The sequence below is a fragment of the Eutrigla gurnardus genome (assembly GCF_963514095.1).
Source record: "Eutrigla gurnardus genome assembly, chromosome: 19".
Taxonomy (NCBI): domain Eukaryota; kingdom Metazoa; phylum Chordata; class Actinopteri; order Perciformes; family Triglidae; genus Eutrigla; species Eutrigla gurnardus.
The window spans coordinates 10,799,586-10,811,885 of record NC_139930.1 but is presented as its reverse complement, the minus strand read 5'-3'; the positions used below and the strand labels follow the sequence as shown (position 1 = coordinate 10,811,885).

At 41.7% G+C, this 12,300-nt stretch overlaps 1 protein-coding gene across 1 annotated transcript in view; it reads right to left on the bottom strand.

Annotated features, from left to right (window-relative positions):
• astn2 (astrotactin 2) overlaps positions 1 to 12,300 on the bottom strand; it is a 232,385-nt gene that overhangs the window by 126,963 nt on the left and 93,122 nt on the right. Inside the window, exon 5 of the mRNA XM_084036066.1 lies at positions 1,294 to 1,401. Within this exon, the coding sequence (XP_083892192.1) occupies positions 1,294 to 1,401 (108 nt within the window). The remainder of the gene's footprint in view (positions 1 to 1,293; positions 1,402 to 12,300) is intronic.

The window sequence follows — 12,300 nt, the reverse complement described above, 5'->3', positions numbered from 1 at the left end:
TGAAGTTAAATAATGTAAAACCCACACAACCTTAAACAGAGGCTCAATTTAAATGTCCAGAAACCATTTATCTATTTATTTCCCAATTCACTTTAATTGTTAAGGATCTCTGGAGTTGAGTTGTCACCTTTAAAAATAAAAAAAGGATTATGTTTTCACTAAAAACATTACTCAGGAAATCAGGAACATTTACAACATCACACAACCTTCAGAAATCTAGTTATAGTCTTGGTTCCTGGGTTGGAACTCTGCTTCCCCTGAAGCATTTCTCTGCCAGCCAAGATCTACAGCAGCCGTACCTTCAGTGCTGATCGTTGAAGATTGGCAAAACATAAGCCAGCCCTATTTAAAAAGAAAAACAATGTCTTCTTATGTTTTATTTGCTAAAGCAACGAAAAATCACACATTCACAAAGTATTATTTTCTAGCTTTTTTTCTACCGCGTCACGACTACAAAACCGAGCACAATGAGCTGGGTTTCATTCGTCTTTTTAATCTCCGAGTTGGTCATGTCACAGTGTGAAAATATTGTCCTCTGAATGGTCTACAATAAACACACACAGTTCAGGAGTCCAGGAGTCTGTCTTGGTTTCAAATTCCACCTGTCAGGTTGCATTTAGCATACGGGAGTCAAGTTCTGCCTGAGAGGCCTAATTCAGGGCAGCTAATTATCTCACTCTGTTACTACGGGAACCAAAAGGGACGAGACACTTGCGATCCACAGTAATGATAAGTTTGTATCAATTAAAATGAAAATGCAACTTTTCTCCCTCTGACTGTAGTCATGAAGAGTAATAGGAACACATTATTAGACATGTGTCTACACACACACACGGAGAATCCACAGTTTTCAATATATCACTACGTGAGAAGTGAAGTTAAAATCATTCTTCCCATCAAAGTTACGTGACCCAGCTTTGCTCATCACCGAGCCTCCGTCTACATGAGCTCATATATCTCGTCGTGAGTGTCATTGAGCTGCGCCATGGAACGGCACTTTAAAGCCCAGAGGGAATGAGCATGACTCCTTCCTACTTCCAGCCACGCTGACGATTCCACAAATGTCTAGCCTCATTTCACTCAGCTGTAGGCTCACAGTCACCCAGAGGAAGGTTTGAAATCATTTTGTTTTCCCAAATGTTTTATTGCATTTTATTCCCTTTTTTTTTTATATATATATATACATTATTGCCTTCTGAGCAGTACGCAGCGGATAAGACGCTTCCCTGCTGTGGGAGTTAATGTGTATAAAATGTAACACATTTATAACAATATAGGAAAGTTCCCTCTCACCTTTGCTGCGCCTTCGTCCTCTGTGCTGCTCCGTGTAAAACTTAATTTGGCTGTCGTCTTCGGGCTCCGACCCCGATTCACCTTGAGGGCCAAACACCCCTCCAGGAACTGGTGAAGATAAGAGGAGGATAAAAGGAAATTAATCAATCAAATTATTTTAGGATACAATGATGCTGGAAAAAAGATACCAACTGTTAACCAGCATTTTTTCCAGAATCAATACTGCTGCATGAGACAAAACACAGGCCAGATAAACGTGTGAGAACTGCAGCAAGAAGATGATAACGTTATTCAACACAGGCTCGTTGTGACCACTGTGATTATGGTACTGCAAAATGACAAATACCAACATCAATTCTATTCAAATGCTAACCATTCAGAACATTCTCATTTGTTTATTGTTGCCTTCACTGTTTGTTTTTCTCCTCTGAAATGCAAAGCCCTGATATGAAATGTTAGATACAGATATCAGCCGGTATATTGTAGATGTTTACAGGTACTTCACAGTTTCATGAAATTATTATAATGTGAACGGATTGAAATGAACAGTTTTTCTTTTGCAATTTCAATGCTCTATTGTATTTCGAAACATTTTTCTGCCTTATCCTCAGGTGTTCTCCAGGGATTCATTCTTGGTCATCTATAGTATTCTTCCTTTACATTCCTATGGAGTTACATTTTACATAACCATATCATCCGTCTATACCAATAGACTATAATGTGCTTTATGTTCCACTTAAATTTAATGATAACGGACACTGACCTCATATGTTAGCCTGCTTGGATGGCATGGATTATTTGATCAAACTTTGATTAAAATGGTTTATTTTGTTTTTCTACCTTTTTCAACTGGACCCCAAACTTGAATTAGCCTACTTTGACCTTTTCTTTGACTGCCAATGGATGTCAAATGAAAACCTAGATTGGGTCAATGACATGCTACGAGTTAAAAATGGGGAGTGACTAGTGATCCAAATGTTATTGACTAATTGTAATGCCCATATGTACGGCCGTTTTAAAACAATAAAACACAAAAACAACAAAACAAGCGTTATTCATCCTTCTTAAGGTGGTTGTTAAACACCAGTGTGGTTACATCTAACCTCATTTGAGGACGTAACAGATGCCACCCCTCTCCAAATCTCCTGTCCCTCCTTGTCTGATCTGTCGGCCACTGTTGGTAATTTGTCCATTGTTACCGAGTCTCTGGAGCTTAACTCGTTAATCAAATTGGGTCACATCCCGAGAGTGTGTGCATGTTTGTTTTTAAGTTAGTATGAGAGCGAGAGCCGGGCTGCAGGAGTTAAGAGGCTTTGTTTGTACTGCGCTGCCACTTCGACATCAAAACACACATCCGAACGCACAGGGGCTGACACTAAGTGATAATTGCCAGGGATTTGCAAAGTGTTAAGCCACTGATGGATGAATAAGTAATCTGAAATAACTTAAAATATGCATGGACGGCTTTGAACTGCATTCTTAATCTGATACCAAACGTCCACCGGAGAGATTGTGTTAAATATGTTTATTACTGTAAACCAGAGAACACATTTCTCAGCGTTTGTTAGGAGAAAGCCTTTTAGCCAAAGTCGCACCATAAAGAAACAACTCTATGCCAATAACATCCATCTAATTTGCTCACGGTCGTACATATGTTTTGCTTCTATAATCCCCAGGATCACTGTGATTACATTTCCTAATCTCCCAGAGTGGAAAGGGGATAATGGACAGAAGGAAAATCAATGCTTTTCTCTTGACCGTGAAGGAGAATCTTAGAAGGAAACCTTCACCTGTTGACGGCAAATTCAAACAAGGAAGCATGGGGGAAACAAACGGTCAATGCGGTTGTGTGTTGTGTCAATACCGTGATCCGTGTCATATGACTCATACATATTTACTCTTGTGCATGAGGCTAAAGCTTAACCCTCACAGGGGTGATTATAGATCCTGGTTACATTTGTGCTGCTTGGTAACTGTGGTAAATGTGGTGCACGACTATAAGAAGGCAGCACATTTGAGGGAAATGGGGCTACTAAGAGTAAAATACATAATAATAACAATATTTTTAATGGACTCACGTATGGTGATGAATTTCTTCTGAATGTAACAGAACATATTGATAGTGTTTTAATGCTAAAAGCACAATTTTGGACCCAAGAGGTGAGACGGAACCTTCTGCCACATGTTCTGGAGGTTTTTTTTTTTTTAATGAACTTCATGTTATCCATTTGCAAACTCTCACACAACTGCTGCAGTGCAACCCAAGTTTCAAAAAAATTCAATTCAACAGCTAATTTTGTTGGTGAAATATTCCCATAAGTGTAATTCCTAGGTGTCTGATACATACAGCCAGAATGCTCACTTTTAGAGCCCTCTCCAACAACAGCTTTTCAAAAATCGAATCCATTGCGAATCCAGTCACAGATCGTACACATTAAAGGGGGTTGAGAGTTAAAATATAATAACCTCTTTCTTAAAATGAATAGCTGGGTAGAGCACATTCACAGCATTCCAGCAGCCGGTCGATTCAGTAAACATTGCACTGTGTGGAAACTAGTTGAGTAAAGTAAAAAACTTACATCAGAAACTGTTAGATGACCGTTATAGAAGGCAATCACATTCTTTGGTTCTAGTGAAGCCGAGTCGTTTTCGGAGAAGTTGCAGATGTGAGGAATGATTCCTCACCAATACAAGACTGGACTGTGAAGACTTGGAGGAGTTTTTCAGGGTCAACATTAAATCCAAACTTTGGGAGCTTGTCCACTCACACAGAGGCAAATACAGGAATAAGAGTGCCACTGTGTCCGCCTGTTTTTAATTCACCTTGAAACATTCTAAACCTGCTACCGTAGCTCACTTATTAAAAGTAAATTTATTGTCAATGAGCAGCATATTCTCTCTCTCTCGTTCAACAGACACAGTCTTAATAACTGCGGTGCAATGCAGATAAAATTCCCTCCTTAACTCACTTCATCAATATTATGTCATAGCTCGTGAAATCTTGCCGCGCGCCATAAAGATTTTAGATATGATTAAAAGTTCTATTAAGTCCGTGTAAGAAAAAAGAAAGAAAAAGTGCGTAGAGAAAGCCGTAGCCATTCTTTTGGTCCGGTGCACTTAAACAGGTTGAGAGTGGAGTTGGCTTACGAGTGCGGGAGTCTGGCAGTATTTGGGGAGCGGAGCCAAGGCAACGTGGTGGAAAATTGGTTCTGAATATATGCGCCGTGTTCGAACATGCCCAGAGAGGCGACGAAGATGGAGACGGAGACAAACCGAGGAGGAGAGACACAAACACAGAGTCCAACACGTGTTGAAAAAAAAAGGGGAGCACAGCCAGATATATGAGTTAGATAATGGACCTTCTATGGGTAGAAATATGTCCACAAAATGTGTATTATTTTATTATCTATAATTATGATGTTTTAAGATGATTTATTGTAAGCAATGTACATTAACTCTACATTCAATGCAAAAGAACCCACATATTTATTATTTCTTAGTACTTATGTTTTATTTTTTCTCCCAGGGTCGCCCCTCAGAAATGGATGATTGTGTTTGCTTCCTTGGAGTTAGGAGAGGTGCTTCAGTTCTGTTTATTAACATTCCGGTTGTGTACATCTCAACTCTGAAATAAACACTTGCAAGTACCAACACAGTGATTCATGCAGGCTTCACGTTTGATCAGACCTTGAAGGACTTTGAGAGGGAGAAACCTTTTTGATAAAAAGAAGAAAACAAAATAAAGACCATTCCCTTACACGGAAAGTAATTAAATTGTCTCTTTTTGTGGCTCAATACATGACTGATGTTGCAGAACTGGGCTGCCGAAAAAAAAAAAAAAGTATGTTTATTTCCATATGTATTGACGCTAAAAGTCTCGGCCATAATGTAAGTTGAAGTGATGTGATTAATTGTGATGAATGAATGCGAAAGAAGAGGTGGGGGACACATATCTTGTGATATCATATTCTTACAAGATAATAAGAAGCTCTCTATAGCTCCCTTCGGTGTCATATGTTATATGCGCCAGTGTTTCCAAGTGTGAAATAAAAACAGCAGGGTTTAAAGAAAGCAGGTGTCCTGAAGATAATCTATGGATACATCATAAATGAGAAACAGAAAACAAAGTTGTAGAAGGCGAGAAACCGCTTGATTGTCACAGTTTTATCGTCTTATTAGAAAAGACTGGGCAATCTAACGCCGGGTGTTTTTCAAAAAGGCCCCCACTTCATCATCTGAAGCTGCACTCAAGTTTAGCAAGCTGCCTCGGAAGAGTTCGGAGTGAGAACATGTTGAAATAAATGTGTGGCTGACATTTTCCGTTTGACCAACAACACAAATGAATTACTTTTGGCTCAGTTCCAACACCCGTAACCCTAAAAAGCCCCCTGATGAAATGAAGGCCGGCCAGAACGTCCTTGCTTTGCAGAAACATCCTCCACTCCGAACATAAAAAAAAAGTTTGCCCCCTAAATAGAAGTATGCAGGTCATGTACTAATACTAACACTCTCAACCAGACTTCCACGTGGCAGCCGGGCACAAATTAGCCTTCCATTAAATTTGTACTTTCAACATGCATCAGATTAGCATCTGATTTACCAACGCATGATATAACGTCATAATGTAAGATTCGGACAGCCTTCGAGCTTCCAGCAGGGATCATTGTGGTGATGAAATAGATTTGCTCAATAATAAAACGATACAATGATTAGATATGCCAGAACCTTCAAGGCTGCGATTTTAAAGCATAGAAATAACCATAATCTTTAAAAGGTTTGTAACAATTTGTACAGCCGGAGTAGATAAATGAACTTCTAAGGTGAAGAAAAAGAGATGGAATGACGGGGGAAAAAGACGTACAAAACAAAGAAACGGCCAAGTAAATGAATTATCAAGAGAGAACAATTGCCACAGTGCATTAGCGGCAGCTCAGTGAACATCAAAATCCATTTCAAGTTTAATAAGTACACAGTCGCAACTCTCTGTACCCTCTTTGTTTGGTATTATAAAATGATCAGATATCGCTGTCCTCTTTCTGTCTGTGAAGCTGCTGTTCTCTTTTTTCTGTTTCTTGAACAAGTTCCGCTCGGCTCCAAGGAACATCTTTTGTGATGTGTTAACCTTTTGTCTGCCGTCATGGAGATTCGAACAGAAAGCTGGCCAGGGACGGGTCTTTGCGACTAATGAAAAAAGTGCACATTTGCAGAGAAACTAAGTGAAGCTCAGTAAACCCAGAGGAATATAAAGTCAACACTTGCATATTATGTATTTCTGTCATTTGCATGATCCTCACGTACATATGCACAAAGGAGAGAGTAACATTTCACTGATCACACAAAGGGCGTGCGTTGACAGACACCGTTGTGTGTACGATCAAGATGACAGGTGAGTCGTGCTGCCGAGCGAGGGCACGCGTTTGAAAAATAAAACTCACATACAAGAATACATCTGAAACAAGGTGCAAACGTCTTTGGGAAATCTGGCCCCGGGTCTTCTATTCCACCGCTTGTCTTCCTTCCACACAATGTCTCTTCCCCTATCAGTCTATTTTCTTTTTGTCTTGATCTCTCTTTTTCTCTCCCTCAGCCGTAATACCTTCCAAAACCCTAAATCCCATAAAAAACACCGACTCCCAAAACACAGAGGCTAACCTCCAGCATGTAGGCACTACAAATTCCAATTACCAGAGCATGCACGTGTCACTTTTACAGTCCCTCTCACAGCCGTGAAGTCTCTTAGATGATTTCAGACACCTTTAGCTCTTTGTCACATCCTCATCCGTCAACCGGCTTTGCCCGCATTCATTTCTGTTTCGTTGCGTCTCCGCGTACAACTAACGAAATCTCCTTTATCTTCATTTAAATATTAAATGTCATTAGCGTTGTGATTTTTTCGCAATTACGTTCAATCAACACTTTGGAATGGCGCAATGCGTTCTTGAAAATATACATTATTCACTGCGTTTCCCCTCACAGTCATCATTTGATAAGGCAAAGGCACCCGCTGTCATTAACATTCTTCCTCAAGGATGGGAAGAGCGCGTTTTTCCGTGAGAAAATGCATATGCCCTCAGACTATAAAATCACACCTCATTTCAAGAGTGTTGTACGGGATACAAACTCAAAATGCAGACAAAAAGTAAGGCTTATTGTTCAGTAACATCACATTTTTACTATGCCATAATGTTGGGGAGAAACACATATGTAGGTAATACAATTGAGACAAAATCAGAAATAAACAAAGAAAACCTAACTATGTAGAGCAAGTCGTTTCGCCAAAGCTGACAATGACTTGACATTAGTTCTCAAATATTGTTTTTTAATCTTTTAACATGCTCATATTTTCCCTCACTGATTATTTAAAAATAAGACAAGAGCAGAGAAAGAAAAACGAAGAACACACATATGAACAAAAGCTTGCAGGAACAAGGAGAATGAGATGTCACGATTATGCACTGAAGGAAGAATGATGTGATTTGGTGTTTAAGGGTTTAAAGGGGAAAGTAAGACAAAGAACGCTCTTTGTCTTACTTTCCCCTTTAAACCCTCATAGGGACTCAGGATGAGAAGACAAGAGAGAGACAGAGAGAGTACATAGTTACAGTATGGCGAAGCAGGGAGTTGAGGTGATGAGTTCAATCTGAATAGTAAAAGATAATCAGCATCATCTGCATGGGTGGAGGGCATCTGTGGGAGAACTATGATACTCTTCACATTTCAACACATTACCCTGATTTCTACAGTATCTTTTCTCCAGAGCCTTTTGGCGTGGCAGAAAATAGGCTAAATCAGGCTATGAATGATATATGATCAAATCCCAACCTTCAGAATATAGATTGGAAATGTAGTGGAAACTTTTTGCTCGGAGAAAGAGCTACTTTTCAGAAAACTGCTTTTTAAGTTATGTGTTGCAAAATCCCACAGACTTTGGGAGACACTAGCGGTGAATGAGGTGGAAAAAACACCAAAACAACAACAAACCAATAGATATCACCATAAAAGCTTTAAATATGCAAATGAGGCATCGCCAAACATCAACTCTGAACACACCTGATCCAGCTAATTAACTGTGGGTATATCAGGCGAAGACGGTTGGAGCAGGGCTGAGACACACTTTTAACAGAGCCTGGACCACATTTACTGGTCAAGCATGTGCACATGCACACATGCACATGCACGGTAATTTCCCTCCCGCTGTCAGAGCCTACACCTTCATGCAGTGCCAAAAACATGTACACAGGAACACCACACGGTTATTATATCTAGAATAAATCCAAACGGACAAACGGGAAGCCAAACAAACATACAGCAACTATACACGGCGGCTGAATTATGTAGGAGTGCCGGAGTGTGTGCCAGTGCAAAGAAGGCTGAAATTAACGGTGTGCGGGCCGAGCAATAAATTATATATGGGGGTTAGCTATAGAGCAGCACCCAATGAGCTGAACCGCCACACGGAACGCGCAGTCCTCCGAAGAAGCACTTCACCGAGACAGATGTTTGTCAACACGGGTGCCTGACGCCGAGTTTGAAGGGTGACCTTATTTTTCCGATATGCATAATGAATATGTGGTGCATCGTTGCAATTTTACAGTGCCTTTATGAAATCGGCTCATTGGGCAGGCTTTGTGATTTCGGCAATCCTGCCTGCCAGACAATGTGTCTAACCCTCGCAAAATTATACAGACGCAAATCAATAACAATGTGTGATGGCGAGAGGAACTATCTTTCTCAGGTCAGCTTCTGTCTGTGTGAGAGAAAAAAAATCAGCATGGGAGGAAAATCATTAATATAAGCGAGTATCTGCCGGTATGTGTTGCAGTGCACGTTCTTTTGTATAGACATAGTCGTGCTACATCTGTGCCTGAATGTGTTTGTGAGTACATTAAGCCGACGACAACACCGGTCCCCCACATGGTTCAGCAACTGGTAATCACATTAAGGCACAGCCGCATTCAGCACTCAGCTCCGACACCAGCAAGCTAAATATTTTAAACTCCACACAAACCGGCATCCGCATTTATTGAAAAGTGAGAGTACGCACATTTGGCATTTACAGCGCACAATGTAGTAGATGCTGCAAGAGCAAAATTTGAGTCGTACAAGTTTACGACTTTATAGCATTCATTGAAATACTGACTTAAAAGAAAACAGATGCAATTAGGAATCTTCTTTTTTTTTGTATAAATGCTGCAGAAATAGGATTCAATGTTGGTGAAACTGGGAGGAAGCAGAGCAAACTAGAGCCGGGTTGGAGAAGGTCGGGATCAGGGGAGGAAGGAAGGAAGGCCTGAGGCGTTCCATCCTGCACCAAGCAAAAGGATTCAACCCTGTAAACCTGGACAGAGAGGAAGAACCTGTCTGTCCATCCCAGTCTATTTATAAGCAGAGACTGCACGCTGGCACAGGAAGACCACAGGTATGTCACGGTGGTCTGGCCGTCCTCGTCTCTCACCGTCTTTTCTCTCTCATGTCTCCGTCTCCCACTGCTCTGTTTGCCAAAAGAATCCCAATCAATACTGCTCTACTCTGGCATTGCACAGACACACACACACACACACACACACACACACACACACACACACACACACACACACACACACACACACACACACACAATCCTGTTATACATAAACAACCCGAGCATGCTGGAAAAGTTATTACAGAGGGCATCACAATATAAGCCCCACCGACACATTTTACCACCTAAATTTATGGGTTGCAACCTCTTACGCGGGAGGGAGAGGACTTGAAAAGGTGGGAGGCTTAACAAGGCAGCACTTGGCTCTTGTAGTCGAGTGGACTCACTGTTTGTACACTCACCTCTATATTTTTTTATTGCATCTCTCCTGCATCGACAGCACACCTGCCAATTTGGAGCTAATAAGCGAACAGTAAATCTCAGGGATTTCAGTTATGCGATTGCTGAAAAGGTGCGACAGGCTGTCAAGGGTCATTTCAGACGCCGTGGCCCTTGGCACCCAGCTGCGTGTTGTTTTCTCAGTCATTATCAAGTGGTGAAGGCATGGAGGGTGGAATAGGGTGGCAGGTGTCACCCAAAAATGTCCTTGCCTCCCTAGCAATTCAAAATGCAACATGTCCATCTTTCCAACATGTTTTCTTTTTCTGTTGTCTGTGTGACATTTATTTTTTTTTCCCAGTAAGTTGACACTGATGAGTTAAACTGTCTTTTCATGTCTGAGTGTGGCTCGATCAGCTCGGCGAAGGGAAACGCACACACAGTTTGGTGCTCCGAGCCAGCAAGCCGACTCTGCGCCACAACAACGTCGAAAGGGAGAGAAAACCAGAAGGTCACACTTATAATGCCTTGAGGTGAGGCTTCGGATTTTGTTTGTCAGTATATGCATTAAAATAAGTCAAAAATCTCTCATCTTCAGGCTCCTCAGTCACTCTGCTTCGTATTTTAGACGGCGGGAAAGATAGCGGATCTCGCTTCAGGACAGTCTGGTAGTGTCTGCCTCACGGGGACTTCAAAAGGTCAGGATAATAGCTCCGGTAACGGATGATTCATGCTGTGGCCTGATAAAATAAAAATCTTAAAAGCAACCCTGAAATGAAAAAAAGGCAAACCACTGCAGGAAGGCTGAATTAGGACGGTGGTGTACATCTGGAGGCAGAAGGAGTCCCTTTGGCAACAATATGAATATCTTTCCGCTGATATACAGGCAAGGGTAATTCTGATAAGAAAGGTGGATCACTATGGGTGTGTTGACAGCGAGGAAGGACGTGTATGTGCAGAAAACAACCCTGTCCTCATTGCTACCAAATGACATTGTGTTGACGAAGGTAATGGCCGTCTGGATTATGTTTTCAAAGGTAACATTTGCTGTGAACGAATGAAGCGCTACATTTGTTTACAGCACCCAACGGGGTTGTCAAGGTGGATGGTGGGAGTCCACAGCGTGGGACTTTGACTCCCGAGTCCAGGGTTAACAGCCTAATCATTGGATAGATTGAAGCTTCAAAAGCCATCTGGTTAACGTTAAAGGTTTAATAAACCTCTCCTTTGTGACTCAACAAGAGAGAGGGAGATAGAGAGGGAGAGCGCAGAGGTGGTCGAGCGAGCTAAAGGTAAGAAATATAAAGCACGGATAAACCCGCTCGTCCTCACAGTGTAGCAGTAAGGGCCCAGATTTTTAAGGAATACACCCCAAGGCATCTTCATCTTGCTGTGGCCTGCCTGCTCTCTCTGTGCCTGTCAGGTCTGTGAGCCTCGATACACCGGCGGGTGAGGCAAAGATGCAGTGATTGACCAGGGAGCGAGAACAGGCTGCACACCGTGCTCATTGGTTTCGACCCACGTTGGGTTAGTGAACTTTGCTGAACCACAGAAAAGTCCAGAACACGACAAAATAATAAGAAAAGACCACGTACAGAGAGAGGGCAGGCCCTCTGTGGATAAGAGACTACCACACTTCTAGTGGGCCATTAGTGATGATTAAAGGGATTATTTTTGTATGCGTTTATACATTGTTTTTAGGTAATTGTTGCATCATTTACCTTTAAGATTGTGATTTTGCTTGAATATTGATATAATGCACACTGTGTTTTGTATTAAACCACGGCCGCGGTCTACACTTCCTTCAAAAGGCCTTTGCCGTTTCAATGGTTCATTATGCATTTCAAAATTGCTCGTATAAAGACATAATTTCTGGGGAAATGGCCAAATTAAAGTAGTGCCTGTAAAGAAGGGAAAAATAATCAGATGTGTTAATTTAACCTGCTGCAGCTTGCGATGACCTTTAAGTAATGAGAACCTGAGGATCACTTCACCAGCTGCTCCCCGAAGCTCGTCTCAGCCCAGACAGGAGAGGTGTGGCTGGTCGTGACGGGGGACAAACCCCCCCATCGCCGTTTGTCAACCGCAGCAGCATTTCTTAACCTCCACCACACTTCTCTGGATCAACTAATAAATAGTGTTCCTCATCATTAACTGAGCCAAATTACCACACATTCCACTGAACTCCCGACCGCGTCTCCCTGGGA